The sequence below is a fragment of the Podarcis raffonei genome, chromosome 4 (genome assembly GCF_027172205.1).
Source record: "Podarcis raffonei isolate rPodRaf1 chromosome 4, rPodRaf1.pri, whole genome shotgun sequence".
Classification (NCBI taxonomy): Eukaryota; Metazoa; Chordata; class Lepidosauria; order Squamata; family Lacertidae; genus Podarcis; species Podarcis raffonei.
Window position 1 is genome coordinate 7,345,268 of NC_070605.1, and position 19,074 is coordinate 7,364,341.

At 44.2% G+C, this 19,074-nt stretch overlaps 3 protein-coding genes across 4 annotated transcripts in view; all 3 read right to left on the reverse strand.

The window, feature by feature from the left end:
- Window positions 1-14,373, reverse strand: part of LOC128412221 (zinc finger protein 501-like) — a 35,128-nt gene extending 20,755 nt beyond the window's left edge. Inside the window, exons 1-2 of one of the 2 annotated variants that reach the window (XM_053385099.1) lie at window positions 13,858-14,358; window positions 5,804-7,223 (exon numbers count right to left, since the gene is read on the reverse strand). In XM_053385099.1, coding sequence (XP_053241074.1) covers window positions 5,971-7,223; window positions 13,858-13,930 — 1,326 coding nt within the window. In that variant the 5' untranslated portion in view covers window positions 13,931-14,358 and the 3' untranslated portion in view covers window positions 5,804-5,970. Of the gene's footprint in view, window positions 1-5,803; window positions 7,224-13,857 lie in introns of those variants that run through there. The other variant, XM_053385098.1, reaches the window with a different exon arrangement.
- The window catches only part of LOC128412207 (zinc finger protein 420-like), a 378,482-nt gene extending 361,188 nt beyond the window's left edge, over window positions 1-17,294 (reverse strand). The window contains exon 1 of the mRNA XM_053385067.1: window positions 17,245-17,294. The gene's annotated coding sequence lies outside the window, so the exon portion shown is untranslated. The remainder of the gene's footprint in view (window positions 1-17,244) is intronic.
- The window catches only part of LOC128412213 (zinc finger protein 345-like), a 71,571-nt gene extending 54,224 nt beyond the window's left edge, over window positions 1-17,347 (reverse strand). Inside the window, exons 1-4 of the mRNA XM_053385087.1 lie at window positions 17,245-17,347; window positions 15,545-16,037; window positions 15,296-15,377; window positions 14,930-15,012 (exon numbers count right to left, since the gene is read on the reverse strand). Of these exons, the coding sequence (XP_053241062.1) occupies window positions 14,930-15,012; window positions 15,296-15,377; window positions 15,545-15,946 (567 nt within the window). The 5' untranslated portion in view covers window positions 15,947-16,037; window positions 17,245-17,347. The remainder of the gene's footprint in view (window positions 1-14,929; window positions 15,013-15,295; window positions 15,378-15,544; window positions 16,038-17,244) is intronic.
- Window positions 17,348-19,074: the final 1,727 nt, after the last annotated feature.

Genomic DNA, 19,074 nt, shown 5'->3' on the forward strand with positions numbered 1-19,074 from the left:
CACTTTGGATGCTACCCAGGGGCTTTCCGAAGGGGTTATGATCCCTGCCTTCAAGATCTCCCTTACCTCATTGCTAACTTTCCCCACATATTCTCCTGTTATCCTATAGGGGGTTACAGCAATGGGCTCGGCATACCCGGTGTCGATATGATGTACAACTCCCTTAGTTATTCTATAGGGGGTTACAGCAATGGGCTCGGCATCCCCGGTGTCGATATGATGTACAACTCCCTTAGCTCTACCTGGAGTATTACTGAAAATTTCCTTATAATCTTGTAGGATCTGTTTAACCTCCACCTGCTGATTAAGGGTTAATGTAGGAGCTATCTTAATTTCTTGTAGATTGCACAATTGCTCCCCTCTCCCTTCCCAGCATGTTCTATCGGCTTCGTCTGGATCTTCACGTATTGCATACATTGTCCAGCCTTCTGGTCTAAGATAAGGCTTTAACATGTTCACACGAACCACCTGATGCCCTTCTTCCCCTTGTTGGATTACGTAATTTACATCACTCATTTTGGACACGATTTTGTATGGTTCCTTCCTTGCTAGTTGCATTTTATTTCCTTTGGTTGGTCTCAGTAGCAACACTTCACTATTGGGTTCAAAAGTTCTTACTCTGGCCTTTTTGTCGTACCAGGTTTTCTGCTTTGTTTGGGCTGCCTCAAAACAATTAATTAAATCAGCATCTTCTTTCTGTTCTTGGGCAAAACTAGGTTTTTGGTTTTTTGTAAAAGGAACCAGCAGGGCTTCATTTCTCCCCTCAGAGATCTGTTCCTCAGCTCTGTCTCCTTTGGCAACAGTAGCATTCCCCTCAGCATTGGGTGACTGTTAACGCCCCTTGGAGTGAGTACTACAAAAGAACTCTGTTCATGCTCTAAGAGATCCCATCCGATCAGCACAGCAGTGGGAATCTCCTCAGAAATGGCAACCTGCCACTGTCCTGACCAATCTTGGAACTTAACATGGATCTCTGCAACAGGTAATACCTCAGGCTGCTTTGAAATTCCTTTTAATCGCATAACTTTCCCTGGAATTATTTTGGTGGGACAGATTATCTCTGGGTGGACAATAGTGACTTGCGAGCCTGTATCTTTTAACCCTAGAAATCTCTTCCCTTCAATCCAAATAATTTCCCCAGCGTTTTTCAAAAGAAGATTGTCTTGTTTAATGGCATAGCAATGTGCCACTTTAGCCTCCACCACTTCAGCAGGCTTCGGCCTATCCTGACTAGCTTGGCTCTCCTCAGCTGCTTTGATACAATGTTTTTTTTTTTGGAGGGCTAATATTGACAGACTTTCCCCCTCCAGCTCTACAATTAAAATTTTTGTGGCCAAATTTTCCACATCCCCAGCATTTCAGTTCTTTGGGATTTGTATAATTTGTTTTCCACCCTTTCTCCTCAGTGAGACTGGTGTTTGCTTGGGCCTTGTCATTTTGCCCTTTTGACAATGGCCTATTTCCCTTGTCTGTCTCTGAAGATGGGTTTCCCTTTGCCTGTTGGAATCTATTTCTGGCAGTCCCCCACACTTTCCCGCCAAAACTTGGTTCATCAAACCTATGGTCCCTTATTTCATTTATTTGGTCAGCTAAGTTAGCGGCTTCTTGAAGCGATCAAGGGTGCCTTTCCTTTATAAGATATTTTAATTGGCCGTTTATCATTTCATAAAATTGTTCCAGAGCAAACACTTCTCTGATTTTTGGAACGGAGTCTGCCCTCTCCTGTTCTAACCATTTTGTGAGGTAGTTTGAGATTTTAGCCCCAAGCTGAGCGTATGTTTCCTCCCTCACTTCAGTCACACTTCTAAATTTCTTTCTCAGTTGTTCTGGGATAATCCCAAACCTGGTGTATATTAGTTGCTTAAACATATCAACATTTTTGGATTGGTCCTCAGTCATTTGGGCAGAGATTTCAGCTAATGCACCACTTATTTTGGCTCTAAGTATCTTCATCTTATCTTCATCTTTCACTTGAAAATCTTGACAAGCTCTTTCAAATGATATAATAAAAGCCTCAGGGCTATCTTTTTCCTTAAACACAGGAAAACGCTTTAAATCTACCTTCACTTGAGTTTGACTACTGGTGTTATTACTATTATTTTGATTTTCCATAGCTGCTAATTCCAGTTTCCTCATCTCCAGCTGAAATTGCATTCTTTCACTCTCACTTTCCCTCTCCTGCTCAGCTCTCATTCTTTCGCTCTCCTGCTCAGCCCTAATTCTTTCGCTCTCACTTTCAGCTTTAATTCTTTCTATTTCTAGTACAGATCTAATCTTTTCTAATTCCAATTTATATTCTTGTTCTAAGTTCCAATTTACAAAGTCTTCAGAGAATTTTGGACCTCCTGCCTCAGGTTGAATGTTAGTTACATTTTCTAAACACTGTTCTTCCCTCTGAGGATTTCCATTCTCCTCTCCTTAAGAACTTTCATAAGTTGTTTCCCTCACGGGGTTTCTTATCTTTTTGGGCAGCATAATGTGTGAGCGAGAATTGTCAGTAAATTAACAAAATAAGAGAACTTTCCTCTCAGTACCGTTCCCTCTGGCTAGGCTTCTCTCAAGACTCTGGTCCCAAAGTTCTGCTATGGGTTTTCTCTCTAACCCTTTAAGCTTACTTCCTCTGACCACGAGCCTAAACCCTCTGCCAGAACAGATTTTGAGCTCTCTTTTTCCTTGTTATTTTGGCTTTGCGGCTTACCTTGGGTATTTTACAACTACACACTCAGGCTAGGTAATCACTTCAAAGATTCACCCTTCCCCCTCCAAGTGTATTGTTTTCCCCAACACAGGCGTATCTATCTGATCCCGCCTCAAATCCCATGTTTTTTAAAGATATTTATTAAAGTTTCAAAAAAGGTTACAAAAAAGGTTACAAAATAAGAAAAACAAGAGAAAAAGAAAAAATACAAAGTACAGAAAAATGAAAAACAGTTAAAAACAAATCAATCTTTTCCTAACTTATCTTTCATTTACATATTTCCTTGACCTCCTCACACCTCCCTTTTTTGTATTCCAGTTCAATTAGTTAATTCAGCAAATCCTTTCCCTCCTTATTTTTATCTTATTCCTCTACCTTAATGTATTTATAACTTTACATTCTCACCTGATAACAATCCATTTTTGCATACTCCTTTATAACATTACTGCTAGAACCACTTAACTTCATGCCAACATCATTCTAACATTCATTAATTTTGCAGTATTTATGTAAATAGTCTTTAAATTTCTTCCAATCTTCTTCCACCAACTCTTCTCCCTGGTCTCGGATTCTGCCAGTCATTTCCGCCAGTTCCATATCGTCCATAACTTTCATCTGCCATTCTTCCAGGGTGGGTAGATCTTGTGTCTTCCAATACTTTGCAATGAGTATTCTTGCTGCTGTTGTAGCATACCTAAAAAAAGTTCTATCCTTCTTTAACACCAATTGGCCGACCATGCCCAAGAGAAAGGCCTCTGGTTTCTTCAGGAAGGTATATTTAAATACCCCTTTCATTTCATTATATATCATCTCCCAGAAAGCCTTAATCTTTGGGCACGTCCACCAGAGGTGAAAGAATGTACCTTCATTTTCTTTACATTTCCAACATTTATTGTCGGGCAAATGGTAGATTTTTGCAAGCTTGACTGGTGTCATGTACCACCTGTATATCATTTTCATAATATTCTCTCTTAGGGCATTACATGCCGTAAATTTCATACCTGTGGTCCATAACTGTTCTCAGTCAGCCAACAAATGTTATGTCCGACATCTTGTGCCCATTTTATCATAGCAGATTTCACCGTTTCATCCTGAGTATTCCATTTCAGCAGCAAGTTATACATTCTTGATAATATCTTGGTATTGGGATCTAACAGTTCTGTTTCCAATTTTGATTTTTCCACCTGGAAGCCAATTTTCTTGTCTAGATTGTAAGCCTCCTTTATTTGATAATAATGAAGCCAATCTCGCACTTTGTCTTTTAGTTTCTCAAAGCTTTGCAATTTCAATTTATCTCCTTCTTGTTCCAAAATCTCCCAATATTTCGGCCATTTGGCCTCCATATTGAGCTTTTTCTGAGCCTTCGCTTCCATCAGTGATAGCCACCTTGGGGTTTTATTTTCAAGTAAGTCTTTATATCTTATCCAGACATTGAACAATGCTTTCCTGACAATATGGTTTTTAAATGCTTTATGTGCTTTGACCTTGTCATACCACAAATATGCATGCCACCCAAATACATTATTGAAACCTTCTAAATCCAAAATGTCTGTGTTCTCAAGAAGCAGCCATTCTTTCAGCCAGCAAAATGCAGCTGATTCATAGTAAAGTTTAAGGTCTGGCAGGGCAAATCCACCTCTTTCTTTTGCATCAGTTAGTATTTTAAATTTTATTCTGGGCTTCTTGCCCTGCCAGACAAATCTAGAAATATCTCTCTGCCAATTCTTGAATCAGTCCATTTTGTCCAAAATTTGCAATGATTGAAACAAAAACAACATTCTTGGCAATACATTCATTTTTATAGCAGCAATACGGCCTAGCAAGGAAAGCTTCAAATTTGACCATATTTCTAAATCCTTTTTCACTTCTGACCAACATTTTTCATAGTTATCTTTAAATAAATTCAAGTTCTTAGCGGTCATATTAACCCCCAGGTATTTTACTTTCTTGACCAATGTTAAACCTGTATCCGTCTGAAACCTCTCTTTCTCAATCGGTGTTAGATTTTTCTCTAGAACCTTAGTTTTTAACTTATTCAACTTAAATCCTGCAACCTGACCAAATTCTTGAATCAATTCCAATACTCTTTTAGTGCTAGATTCTGGCTCCTGTAATATCAGTACTAGATCGTCTGCAAATGCTTTCAATTTATACTGTTTGGCTCCGACTTGTATACCTTTGACCAGTTGGTCCCTTCTGATCATATTTAGGAGAACCTCCAGGACCGAAATAAAGAGCAATGGGGAAATTGGGCAACCTTGTCGTGTCCCTTTCTCTATCTTAAATTCCTCCGTCACCACATTGTTAACAATTAGTTTAGCCTTTTGTTCTGAATAAATTGCACCTATACCATTTCCAAAACCTTGACCAACCCCCATCCCCTGAAGATTTTTCTTCATAAAACTCCAGGAAATGTTGTCGAAAGCTTTCTCCGCATATAGAAATATTAAAACTGCCTTAGTATTTATGTTCATTTGTAATTTTTCACTGCTGCCGTCGCTTTTTTGGTGACTAGGCGCAACAATCTAAATATCCCACCACAGGGTACTGAATGGATTTCACAGGCGTATTGATGTTATCCCACAGCTGCCGACACTTTCGTGGCGTTCACACAGGGTCCCTGGACGTTTGACGGTCTATTGATCCCTGTGCCACCACTGGATCGCTTCCCCGCTGCCACCAACCCGTTTCTCTCAGGTACACACTACATCTAGACAGTTGTTAACATTAAACCAAATAAACAACTTTATTTTATAAGCATTAACAAGTTTATGGTTTCAGATAATTTTTCTTGTCAGTTTCTTAACCTTAGTTTCATTACCGGCCTATACCTTCCTAATACCTTCTAACTGATTATCCCAGCTGTTTAACTGACTCCTCTTAACAGATTCTCTCACTCTCTCGCATCAAACTAGCCCAACCCACAGACTTATCCTCCCTCTCCCTTCTCTAACTCCAGACTCACTTCTTAACAACTCTAACTCCTCCCCTTGGGTTCCTACTGGTTAATCATTTTACACTTAGTTAACCCTTTCCTTATGACCCAGTATGATGTCATACACCTAGGAAAGCAAACGCCACAGGCCTCCTTAAATATTTTATACGGGGGGGGGGAGACGCCTAGGTCTTTAAACATTGGTACCTATTCCTACACCCACAGGTCTCAGGATGGTTACAACATAAAAACACAAAACACCACATGTTCAAAAGGCATTAGATGTCAATCAGCCAAACGCCAGGTAATAAAGGTGCGGATTTCTTAGCTCCTAAAGCTATAAAATGGTTTTTCCAATCTTTGAATGGATTCTTTTATGGGAAGTGAGATGGGAGTTCTTCCTGAAGCTCTTTCCACATTCCACACACTGATAGGGTTTCTCCCCTGTATGAATTCTTTGATGGAAAGTGAGACTGGAGCTATGAGTGAAGCTCTTTCCACATTCTACACACTGATAGGGTTTCTCCCGTGTATGAATTATGTGATGACAAGTGAGAGAGGAGCTCTGACTAAAGCTCTTTCCACATTCCATGCACTGATAGGGTTTCTCCCCTGTATGAATTCTTTGATGAGAAGTGAGACTATTGCTGTGACTAAAGCTCTTTCCGCAATCCATGCACTGATAGGGTTTCTCCCCTGTATGAATTCTTTGATGAGAAGTGAGCATGTACTTCTTCCTGAAGCTCTTTCCACATTCCACACACTGATAGGGTTTCTCCCCTGTATGTATTCTTTGATGGGAAGTGAGATGGTAGTTCTTCCTGAAGCTCTTTCCACATTCCACACACTGATAGGGTTTCTCACCTGTATGAATTCGCTTATGGGAAGTGAGATCGGAGTTCTGACTGAAGCTCTTTCCACATTCTACACACTGATAAGGTTTCTCACCTGTATGAATTTTTTGATGGGAAGTGAGATGGGAGCTCTTCATGAAGCTCTTTCCACATTCCACACACTGATAGGGTTTCTCCCCTGTATGAATTCTTTGATGGCAAGTGAGATCGCAGCTCTTCCTGAAGCTCTTTCCACATTCCACACACTGATAGGGTTTCTCCCCTGTATGAATTCTTTGATGGGAAGTGAGATGGGAGCTCTGACTGAACCATTTTCCACATTCCACACACTCATAGGGTTTCTCCCCTGTATGAATTCTTTGATGGGAAGTGAGAGAGTAGCTCTTCCTGAAGCTCTTTCCACATTCCACACACTCATAGGGTTTCTCGCCTGTATGAATTCTTTGATGGGAGGTGAGAGCGGAGCTATCAGTGAAGCTCTTTCCACATTCCACACACTGATAGGGTTTCTCCCCTGTATGAATTCTTTGATGGCAAGTGAGATCGCAGCTCTTCCTGAAACTCTTTCCACATTCCACACACCGATATGGTTTATTTCCAATCAGATTTTGTTGATGGGAAGTGGAATGGGAGCTCTGATTGCAGTTTTCTCCACACTCTAAATTTTTACGTGGCTTCTCCTCTCTGGGGATTTTATCGTGGTCACCTTTGTTCTCAATTTCCGATTCATCACAATCTGCAATGCAGACAAAAAGGGGTTAGACACTCATGAACAAATGGAGAAGAACTGAAGGGAGCTCGGGGGGGGGGGGTGTTCATTACCTCTGTTGTTTGTCATTAACCAACATATTTATTATGAGATTCTGATGTGTTGTTGAATGTTGCTTTGTTTGATATACAGTAGTGGTCAAAATTGCGGAAGCCTTTTGGAGAAAAATGTATTTCAGAGGCTTGATGGCTCAAAACTCTGCTTCTTTTGGAGTAATATTCTAAAATTATATATCAATGGAAAGATAATTTAATCAAGAATGCAATTCAACAAAGTTTGTTTAATTATCTGTATTCTATCAAACATTATAGCCAAAAAAACAGAAAAAGGAACCACAACTTGCTTAGGTTGACTTTTTTCAGTGTGTTACGTGATTGCTAACAAGTTGGTTGGTTTTCTGTCTTCTTTCATTTAGTCAGGTTGAAAAACATAATAAAATTAAAGAAATGGCACAAACATGACAGAAGAATATCATCTGGGTGTATACAAGATGACATGGTGCAATGTAATGTGAAGTTGAGTGCAAGGATTGGTCGAAATGTTAGAATTCTAAGGAAAAAGCCATTGTTATCTATCAAGCAAAGCTTGAAAGACTAAATGGCCCCAAATACATAAAGGAAATACTTTAGCCCAAACTGAAGCCTTCCGGAGGTGATCTTTTCCCTGATACTAAAGCATATATATATATATATTATTTATTTATTTATTTATTTTTCTTTCTATTTCAACAAGATTCAGCTCCATGTCATGTTGCTGCTGTGTGCAAACGGTGCTTTCAAGATAATACTATTCCACTGCCAGAATGTCCTGGGAATTGCTCAGATTTTAACCCAATCGGAAATCTATGGGGCCGCCTAAAGAAACTTGTTAATCAAAGGCAACCCAGCAATAAAGCCCAATTAACAGAGGCAATAATTCAGTCTTGGTTTCACATTCTCACAGCTGCAGAACTAAAAACTTCATGGGAAGGCGTTGTAAGGCTGTAATTAAAGCTAATTAATTAATTAAAGTAATTAATTAAATTAATTAAATTAATTAATTAATTTTAATTAATTAAAACCCCTTCATGGATCACTGCCTTGCCGTGGCGAAGGGGCTTGAATAACTCAGAGAAGCTATGAGCTATGCCATGCATATGCCATGCATATGACGGACAGGTCATAGTGGAGAGTTTTGACCAAACGTGATCCACCTGGAGCAGGAACCGGCAAGCCACTCCAGTATCCCTGCCAAGAAAACTCCATGGACAAAGACAACAGGTATATAAAAGTTATGACGCTGGAAGATGAGCCCCTCAGGTCGGAAGACATCCAACATGCTACTGAGGAAGAGCGGAGGACAAGTACAAGTAGATTCAGAGCTGATGAAGCGGCTGGGCCAAAGCCGAAAGGACGCTGAGTTGCGGATATGCCTGGAAGCGAAAGGAAAGTCCAATGCTGTAAAGAAAAATATTGCATAGGAACCTGGAATGTAAGAACCATGAACCTGGGTAAGTTGGATGTGGTCAAAAATGAGATGGCAAGAATATTGACATCCTGGCAGACCTTTTAACATCACAGTAATCCAAGTTTATGCACCAACCACTGGTGCTGAAGAAACTGAAATTGACCAATTCTATGAAGACTTACAACACCTTATAGAAGTGACACCAAAGAAGGATGTTCTTCTCATTATAGGGGATTAGAATGCTAAAGTAGGGAGTCAAGAGATAAAAGGAACAACTGGCAACTTTGGCCTTGGAATTCAAAACGAAGCAGGGCAAAGGCTAATAGAGTTCTGCCAAGAGAACAAGCTGGTCATCACAAACACTCTTTTCCAACAACACAAGAGATGACTCTACACATGGACATCACCAGATGGGCAGCATTGAAATCAGATTGATTATATTCTCTGCAGCCAAAGATGGAGAGTCAGCAAAAACAAGGCCTGGAGCTGACTGTGGCTCAGATCATCAGCTTCTTATAGCAAAATTCAAGCTTAAACTGAAGAAAGTAGGAAAAACCACTGGGCTGGTAAGATACAATCTAAGTCAAATCCCTTATGAATACACAGTGGAAGTGAGGAACAGGTTTAAGGATTTAGATTTGGTGGACAGAGTGCCTGAAGAACTATGGATGGAGGCTCATAACATTATACAGGAGGCAGCAACTAAAACCATCCCAATGAAAAGGAAATGCAAGAAAGCAAAGTGGCTGTCCAATGAGGCCTTACAAATAGCGGGGGAGAGAAGGCAAGCAAAATGTGAGGGAGATAGTGAAAGATACAGGAAATTGAATGCAAATTTCCAAAAAATAGCAAGGAGAGACAAGAAGGCCTTCTTAAACGAGCAATGCAAAGAAATGGAGGAAAACAATAGAATGGGAATAACCAGAGATCTGTTCAAGAAAATTGGAGATATGAAAGGAACATTTCGTACAAAGATTACCATAATAAAAGACAAAAGTGGAAAGGACCTAACAGAAGCAGAAGACATCAAGAAGAGGTGGCAAGAATACACAGAGGAACTATACCAGAAAGAAATGGATGCTTCGTATACCCCAAGTAGTGTGGTTGCTGACCTTGAGCCAGACTGTTACGAAAAAGGAGCAATGCAGAAGCAAGCACCAGGTGGCTGGAATGGTAAACAGGATGTGGGTGATATTGGATTGTCCCGTGGGAAACTGGGACTGTTTGTAAAGTGCTCTGAGAGCCGGATGTTACCTCAGAGCAGCACATGACCCTGTACTGGAAGTACATGGGTGGAGTTTATTCTCTCTCTGCAACTGGGAAGCAGAGTGTGCAGACATGTTTTCTCTGTACTGGTGAACGACAGGAATAAAGACATGTAAATATATTTCTGTCTGTCTCTCTCCCCCTCCCTGGGAGAGGAGTGAGGGGGAGTGGTGTGTTCTCCTTCACGTTGAGGAGAATCGCCGATTGGAGACCTCCTTTGATCTTGCCGGGAGTCGCAGACGGGAGGTCATAAGGAATCAAGCCGGGCACCTGGAGGGTGGCCAAATTCCTCTGGACTAAGAGCTAAGCTGGAGGCTCTGACTTATGGCTTGATCCTGGAGAGTGAAGTCAAATGGGCCTTAGAAAGCACTGCTAATAACAAGGCCAGTGGAAGTGATGATATTCCAGCTGAACTATTTAACATTTTAAAAGATGATGCTGTTAAGATGCTACACTCAATATGCCAGCAAATTTGGAAAACTCAGCAGTGGCCAGAGGATTGGAGAAGATCGGTCTACATCCCAATCCCAAAGAAGGGCAGTGCCAAAGAATGCTCCAACTACCACACAATTGCACTCATTTCACACGCTAGCAAGGTTATGCTTAAAATCCTACAAGGCAGGCTTAAGCAGTATGTGGACCGAGAACTCCCAGAAGTGCAAGCTGGATTTAGGAGGGGCAGAGGAACCAAAGACCAAATTGCAAACATGCGCTGGATTATGGAGGAACTAGAGAGTTCCAGAAAGACATCTACTTCTGCTTCATTGACTATGCAAAAGCCTTTGACTGTGTCGACCACAGCAAACTATGGCAAGTTCTTAAAGAAATGGGAGTGCCTGATCACCTCATCTGTCTCCTGAGAAATCTCTATGCGGGACAAGAAGCTACAGTTAGAACTAGATATGGAACAACTGACTGGTTCAAAATTGGGAAAGGAGTATGGCAAGGCTGTATATTGTCTGCCTGCATATTTAACTTATATGCAGAATTCATCATGCGGAAGGCTGGGCTGAATGAATCCCAAGCCGGAATTAAGATTGCTGGAAGAAATATCAACAACCCCAGATATGCAGATGACACAACCTTGATGGCAGAAAGTGAGGAGGAATTAAAGAACCTTTTATTGAGGGTGAAAGAGGAGAGCGCAAAATATGGTCTGATGCTCAACATCAAAAAAACGAAGATCATGGCCACTGGTCCCATCACCTCCTGGCAAATAGAAGGGGAAGAAATGGAGGCAGTGAGAGATTTTACTTCCTTGGGCTCCATGATCACTGCAGATGGTGATAGCAGTCACGAAATATAAAGATGCCTGCTTCTTGGGAGAAAAGCAATGACAAACCTAGACAGCATCTTAAAAAGTAGAGACATCACCTTGACAACAAAGGTCCGTACAGTTAAAGCTACGGTTTTCCCAGTAGTGATGTATGGAAGTGAAAGCTGGACCATAAAGAAGGCTGATCGCAGAAGAATGGATGCTTTTGAATTATGGTGCTGGAGGAGACACTTGAGAGTCCCATGGACTGCAAGAAGATCAAACCTATCCAATCTTAAGGAAATCAGCCCTGAGTGCTCACTGGAAGGACAGACCCTGAAGCTGAGGCTCCAATACTTTGGCCACCTCATGAGAAGAGAAGACTCCCTGGAAAAGACCCTGATGTTGGGAAAGATGGAGGGCACAAGGAGAAGGGGATGACAGAGGACAAGATGGTTGGACAGTGTTCTCGAAGCTATGAGCATGATTTTTACCAAACTGCGGGAGACAGTGGTAGACAGGAGTGCCTGGCGTGCTCTGATCCCTGGGATCATGAAGAGTCGGACACGACTAAGCGATTAAACAACAACAACGACATTACTCCACAGAAAAGTGGTGTTATGAGCCATCAAACCTCAGAAATACACTTTCCACAAAAGGTTTCCACAATTTTGGCCACCAGTATAAGTTGCTCATTTTAAGTTAATGTTCTCTTTATATGGGATCAGAATATTATTATTGATGTTTCATGTTTATATATGTGTTGGAAGCCGCCCAGAGTGGCTGGGGCAACCCAGCCAGACGGGCAGGATAGAAATAAAAATGTCAGCTTTGTTCCGGAGCTGACAGAGGCTGGAATGTATGAAAGCAGGCAAAGAGAAATAAGGACACTGGAATGTGAGCTGGAATGTGAGAGGGAGGAGGGGCAGCCGAGTGGCAGAGCTTCAGAGAACAGAGAGCAGGCAGCAGATAGCAAAGATCCACAAAATACCAATCTTAGCTCAGAGACAGAAGGGGAGAGGCCAGGAATAGCTAGCCCAAAAACTCGAAGGTGCAAAAAGGTCAGTGAGAGGAGGGGAAAGAGCAGAAGCGAAAGGGTTTTTTCCCCTGTTGGAAGAAGAGGAAGGGGCGGAGTTTAGACTTGGCAACTGCAAACTTGAAGTCAGACACGGAGTGAAAGAGCTCCAGAGTGATTTATGTTTTTGAGCAATAAACCTGAGATAATTACTGCCGGTGTCTCACTTCTGTGGGAGAGCCAAGCCATTACAAAAAATTATTATTATTACTACAGTGCTACCTGTTCTGGAAAAAATTAAGTTTGTAAACCGAGGTACCATTGTATCATCCTCATCACTGCTACTGCTACCTGAGATTCCATAAGCCTAGCTCTTCTCTGGGATGGATTTTGTTTGGCCCAGTCATGTCATCCCCTCCATCTCCAATGCCAATCCTTGGTCTCTCCCACAAACGTGGGAGGACTCTGGCTGTTAATAATTTCAGATTTATTGCTAAAACAACAAACTTGGACGGAGCTCCTCTACTCACCGTCCTCCCCACAAGATGGAGTTGCCCAGACTGAGCTCCTCCCCCTTCCCCAGCATGGAAGCCCCCACCTTCTCTTCCAGTATCTTTAAATTAGGCAGAGAATGCTTCCTGCATTCCAGCGTCTGACTCACTCCTGTAGCTCTCACACAGCTGTCTGTCACTCTGTCTCTCTTTTTCTTCTCCCCCTTGTTCAGAGCTCAGATGACAGTTCCTCTCCCCCTCCTCTCTGCCTTCCGCTGCTAACTCTCCTCTCCCTAGGCCTGCTTCTTCTCTGGCTGGCAGCACCTGAGCTTCGCTGCCAGTCGTCGCTTTGGTCAACCCAAGACTGACAAAACAAAAACCTGAAGCTACTTATCTTTCCTAACAATTCTGAAGCTGGCATTTAAGATGGCCTCGGAAGTTCAGAGCAGCCTGGGGGCCGCTGGGGCGCCTTGGAAGATGGTGGATATTAACATCTATCCAGCTCGCAAGAGGTAATTAGAGGCTGATTATGGGGAGAGATGCAGTTTTCACCCGCTGTTGCCATAAATCACCCCCGAGTTCGGAAGAAGGAGGGGGTGAGGCACTGGGTGCACAACACTCGGCGGGCCTCGGAACTCCTCCGAAGCTACTTCCAGGTGCGAAACTAGTTGCGTTACTTAAAAGGAAAAAAATTGGTGAAAGATAACGCACAGGCTTCAAGAGAGGCAGGATATTTTTATCTGCTAACAATTTTACCACTGAAATGAAGAAGACTGAGACGGAAGATTACATCAAAGTACTACAGACATGGTATGTGGAATGGAATGCAACGGAACTGAAAGGGGGGGGGGGAAATGACTTTTTATTTTTTTTGCTCTATGTGATTAACTAATAACCCTAACTAATAAGAAGAAGAAGTTCAGACCAGCCCAATTGTGGTAGAAAAAGGAATAATTTGAGGAAGATTGTTCAAAGAAAAAACTGTAATTTACTCTTTATTGTGGGGGTGTTAATTTCCCAGGTGTTATAGGGGGCGCTGTTGAGCTCTGTAAAAATAGATGAGGTTGGTCCCATAGAGGTATTTTTTGAATTTCCAGGCAGATATGACGATCCCACAGGGAGGCTTACCAAGAGAGGCCACGATCCCACGATTCTCCTCCATGACGTCCTTATGCAGAGCTCTCTGGTCAGGATCCAGCATCGCCCACTCCTCCTCCGTGAAATGAACAACGACATCTTCAAAGCACACTGGACCCTAAAAGAAAAAGGGAAATGTCCTTTTTTGAGACAGCAGAAATATGATCTGCTACACAATGCTCTGTTGTTTCCTTCCTGTACATTGCGGTGTTGTTTCAATAGGATTGCTTTGCTTCACATTTTAAATATGGATGCTTATTTTATTCTGCGTTCTAATAATGGGTATTCGTCTTTGTGCAAATCGGTGGTACTCCACCTTGTGTTTTCCAAGTCATTCTGCCTACGCAAGCATTCCAGTTTCCCCAATGGAAGGGTCCACTTTCTCCTCTCCTCGTGAGCTGTTCTGGGGAGTTCCCTCCCAATGCCCTAGAGCCAAATTCCAGGAGTTCATGGGGGCATGGAGAGGGGGAGGAATGTGGAGCAAGCCCCATTTTGCAGTAGATGGGGCTTGTTAGGTGAATCCAGGCCACTATTTGTTCTCATTTGTCCACTGCTTAGAAACCGATTTTAGCATTCAGTGATCAATCTAGAAATAAAATAAGCCTATTTTAAATGGCCATCTGTCTTGGATGATCTAGCAGAGATTCCTGCATTGCACGGGGTCTCCTGGCTCGGAGAGACAAGCAGGGAGGGTGGCTTCTGGCAAAAGGAGAGGGAGCCACCTGTGGCTCTTCCTTATCCTGACTCACCTCTGCCTCTCGACCTTCCTCTCCCACTCGCCTCTTTCCTCTTCTGCCTCTGATTCTGCACTGCATTCTGCCACAGAGTCTCCCAGCTCACTAAGCCCTGTAAGCCCTTCAGCTTCTGACACCTCCTCTTCCCAGGTTTCTCCATCTTGCCCCTCTGACCACCCATCCTTCCTCCACCTCCACTTCTTGGGCTCTGAGCCGTCTCCCCTTCCTGGTTCCCCAGCTGCTTCCTCCCACCATTCCTCTGTGCCCAACCAGTCCATGACATTGCTCCATCCCCCGGCCTCTGTCCCCACAAGGCAGCTTCCCCTGACCTGATCTGGTTCCACAGCCGCTGCTTCCCTTCTGCCCCCATGAAAAGACAGATCAGGAGGTCTTGCCGGCATCCTTCTGTCACCTGCACGAGAAAAAAGGTAAACGACGCCAGGAGTGCCGGCTTCTCTCACAGGTGAAACAGGGCATCTCTAACTACAGATGGGCCTTTGAGAAAGCCTTACCTGCTGAGAGCATTTGGATGTTTGTGGCCATTTCATATGTTTGTTGTGCAGAAATACATCTCCCCTCCTCTGGACCCTTGTTCCCAACTGTCTCCCCCCAAAGCAAGATGAAAAGAACCCTCAGATGAGTTGGAAAACCAACAGAATGAGGCCAAACAGGGCAAAAGCCACCTTCCTCCTTACCCAGTGGCCTCTCTCTGGTGTCCAACGGAGGCCTCTCTGCCTCACAGGAATCCAGGTCCATTTCTGCAAAGAGATCCTTTCCCTGAAAAAGAAACAAGGATTCAAAACAGAGAATGGGGAGAAAGACTGCGAGATCTCATTCCATGGATGCTTTCCCAGAAAACGGATGGGCCATCAGCAGACCATTATGGGATGTTCTCTGTCCTGTTTGGAGCCCCTTGGGAGTATCCAGAGGAAAGTCTCTCTCACCTGCTTTCTCTCCTCTGCCTGACTCAGGAGGAAACCTTCGGCCAGGGCCACCGCCTGGGAACTGGTCTCTGCTCCGCATTCCCTCACCCAGCTCTCCATCTCCGGGGGAAGGACAGCCAGGAACTGCTCCAAGATCACCAGGTCCAGCATCTCAGCTTTCGTGTGCCTTTCCGGCTTCAGCCACTGGCGGCAAAAGTGGTAGAGTCGACTGCAAACCTCTCGGGGTCCTTTGGCCTCCTGGCAGCAGAACTGCCTCAACTGCTGGCTCTGCACCTCTGAGCATAGAGTGTCCTCCTCACCCAGGATCTTCTGCACTGGGTTTTCCCAGAATCCCCCATTGCTCTCCGTTTGGCTGGCATGGCCTCTTCGTGCCTCAGGGCCAGCTGAGTCTCGCTCATCCATCTGTGCTCTCAGGAAGCCTCTGAGAGATCGGAAGGAACCCTTTGGTCTTCTGACAAGTTCTGTCCGTCTTAATGAGAGGCTCTAGCAAATCCTACAAAGCAAATACATTATTCTGTTACAGAATTTGTAGGACGGGGAAAAATGGTTCCCTGAGCAAGCATGGATGAGTCTTGCTGGGAACCAGGGCTGGACTGCACCGCATCCCAGACCATGAGCTATCTTTTTGAAAAGAAAGAGCAGGAAGAGGAGAAGAACTAAGTCTCTCGCCTTCTAGCAATGCAAAATGTGGAGGCAACTGAAGGGATTTATGGGAGATTAATCAACCTGGTTTCTGCAGCCTTCCAGTCAATGCATGAAGTCAGAACCAACTGACAAGAGAATCGTTTGTATCTTGTGAAAATGGATGCTTGGCTCTAGTGGGGGTCCTCACCCTGGGGTCCTCAGGAGTTGCTCCCCACCCCCACTCCCCTGCTTCTGTCTCCTTTTCTTGCATTTGGACTCTCTGCCGCTCTCCAGACAGACTCCTGGGGTGGGGTCCCTTTTTATTTGCTCTGAGGGCCAGGTATGTATCTGACCAACCCCCTGAGGGCCAAGTGGGCAGGGCCAAAGACATCTCCATTGAAATTTAGGTGGGTAATTTTTTATTTTAATATTATTATTACTATTATTATTATTATTATTCTGTAAGATAGCTTAACACACACAGAGCCATTCATGCCAAAGTCCCTGGAGGCTTGGTGAGTAGCAGCGCCCATTTCCAGCTTCTATTCCAGCAACAATCCCTTTGGGACAGAGAGGATGTGGTCCTGGGATGCCATGCTCTGGGTACGAGGGGATTGCTGCAGTGGCCTCCATGTGGAGCTGCCCTTGGAGACGACTGGGAAACTGGTCCGAATGCAGCAGCCAGAATATGGGCTGGGATCCCTCTCTTTATTCCTGGCCTTTCTCTCCCACCTTTCCTTCCTTCCTCCACATGCGGTTTTCTTTGGGGGGGGCTAGTCCACCTCCTCGTCCAGCTTTGGAAAACCATTTGCACGTTTCCTCTGTTGTGCAATGTGGCTGAGCGATGTCACACAGAATTAAAGTCCCAGGAACTCCTTTGTTTAAAGAAGGGATATTTTTTCTGAAAGGGGGGGCGGAGGTCCAAGTGAGTTTGGGATCCTCTGATCTGCAGGAAGGAGAGCGTGGCAGACCTGGCCCCTCCCTGATCAGGCCCCCCAGGCATCCTCCCCTGCTGCAGCCCTGGGACCCCCACGTCTCCCCACTGCACCCTCTGGGGGGAGAGAGAGGAGACTCACCAGATCCCAGGAGGGGACAGCGAGGCAGCCCTTGCAGGAGAGACCCCAAAGCAAGGAAAGGACTGGGAAGGGAGGGGCCTTGGCTCTGGAGGACCTGCCCCCCCCCCGTGCTTCCTGGCCTCTCTAGGAAGGCAGCTCACTTCCCTTTAACCCTTGCCAAGCCGAGTCCCTCCAGCTCAGCCCTCTCTCGCTTGGCAGAACCTCAGATTTCTATTATTTTTTATGAATTTAGGGGGACAGCTGCCCCCCTGGCTAGGCCCATGCCCAGGTATCCTTTTGGGGGTGAGGCTCTTGGCTGGACTCTGAGCATCTCCCTCCCTTGGCCAGAAACCAGAGGAAGAGCCTGCAGGGAAAGGGGCTTTGCAGGAGGCAAGGAAGCTCCTCCTTGAATTCCGGAGTGGAGAGATAGGAGGGGATCCCAGGGTCATCTAGTCCAACCCCCAGCAATGCAGGAATCTCAGCTAAAGCATTCATGGCAGATGGCCCTCCGATCTCTGCTTAGAAACCTCCAAGTGAAGCCTTAATTACTTGGGATCCATTTGCCCGCTTACCCAGGACGTAGAGGAGCAAAAAAAAAAAGCACCAGGGATTCAGTTCCTTCGGAGAAAAAAGTTTATTGTGATCTGTGCAGAGGCAACCAGCGGAATTGCTTCCAAAGGCTGGCGGCCCCTAATACACGTAAGCAAGCAATATTTATACCCCTGCAGCACCTCCCGACCACCCCCCACCAGTAACTCATCGAAATGAAGCCTTATTTACCTCAGGGATCCAGAGGCCCGCCAACCCCGGGCCGCGGAGGGAAACAAAAGTTCCAGGGAGACGAAGGTTCAAAGAAAAGAGATATATTCAAAACTGCATGCAGGGGCAACCAGCAGAATAACTTCTGAAAACTGGCTGCGTCACATAGCTTCAGGCAACAACATTTACACTTACACCCCACCCTGGCAGTCCATACATTGTTGCATATGGCTCGAGATCAGCTTGTGTGTCTATTTCTGATTGGTCTAAGGGGGGCATGGGCTCCTCGTGGCCTTCTGCCAGATAGGTTCAGAAACTCGTGCTATGCTGTCTCAGGGGTGGCGTGATGTGGTGTGACAAAAGGAGGGGGCTATGCAGGTGCTTCCTCTACAGTTTGACAGTTTGGCCAAAGCCTTATTTCCTTATAAGGGCAAATAGGGCGAGGGAAGTATTTCTTAAAGTTCTCCCTTTCAGTTTCAGGAGAATAGAAACTTCCCCTCCAGATTGCTGTAACTCGCTCAGTATTGCCAAAGCAATGGCCAGTCTTCACAAACTGTTGAAAAACGTTATAGTTAAGATAGCTCTATAAGTAAACAGCTCCCTACAATATCATATTCCCCAATTTGCCCAATTTGCCTTATTGGGTGTTGCTAAAACATTTCGCCAGTGCACTCCTTTCGCTTATCAGCCTGCATATCTTGTTTGCTCCAGATGCATTCCTCCTCCTTCTCTCCGGGCTTTGCCTTCCAACTGTTAATACACTCCCTGCCTACTCCCTTCACAAGGAAGGAGAGTTCACCACCTCCCAAGGGAGACCTTTCTCCTGCCAAAATGAGTAATAATGAGTAATAAATTAAATGAGTAAATGAGTAATACTTTCTTATGCATGCTTTTTATGCTAATATACAAAGTATGCCATTTACCTATCCAGAAATGCTTAATCGCTAATTCAATGGACTGAAAATGGATGAACAAAAAAAATTTTTTTCCTTCCAGTAGCACCTTAAAGACCAACTAAGTTAGTTCTTGGTATGAGCTTTCGTGTGCATGCACACTTCTTCAGATACACTGAAACAGAAGTTGCCAGATCCT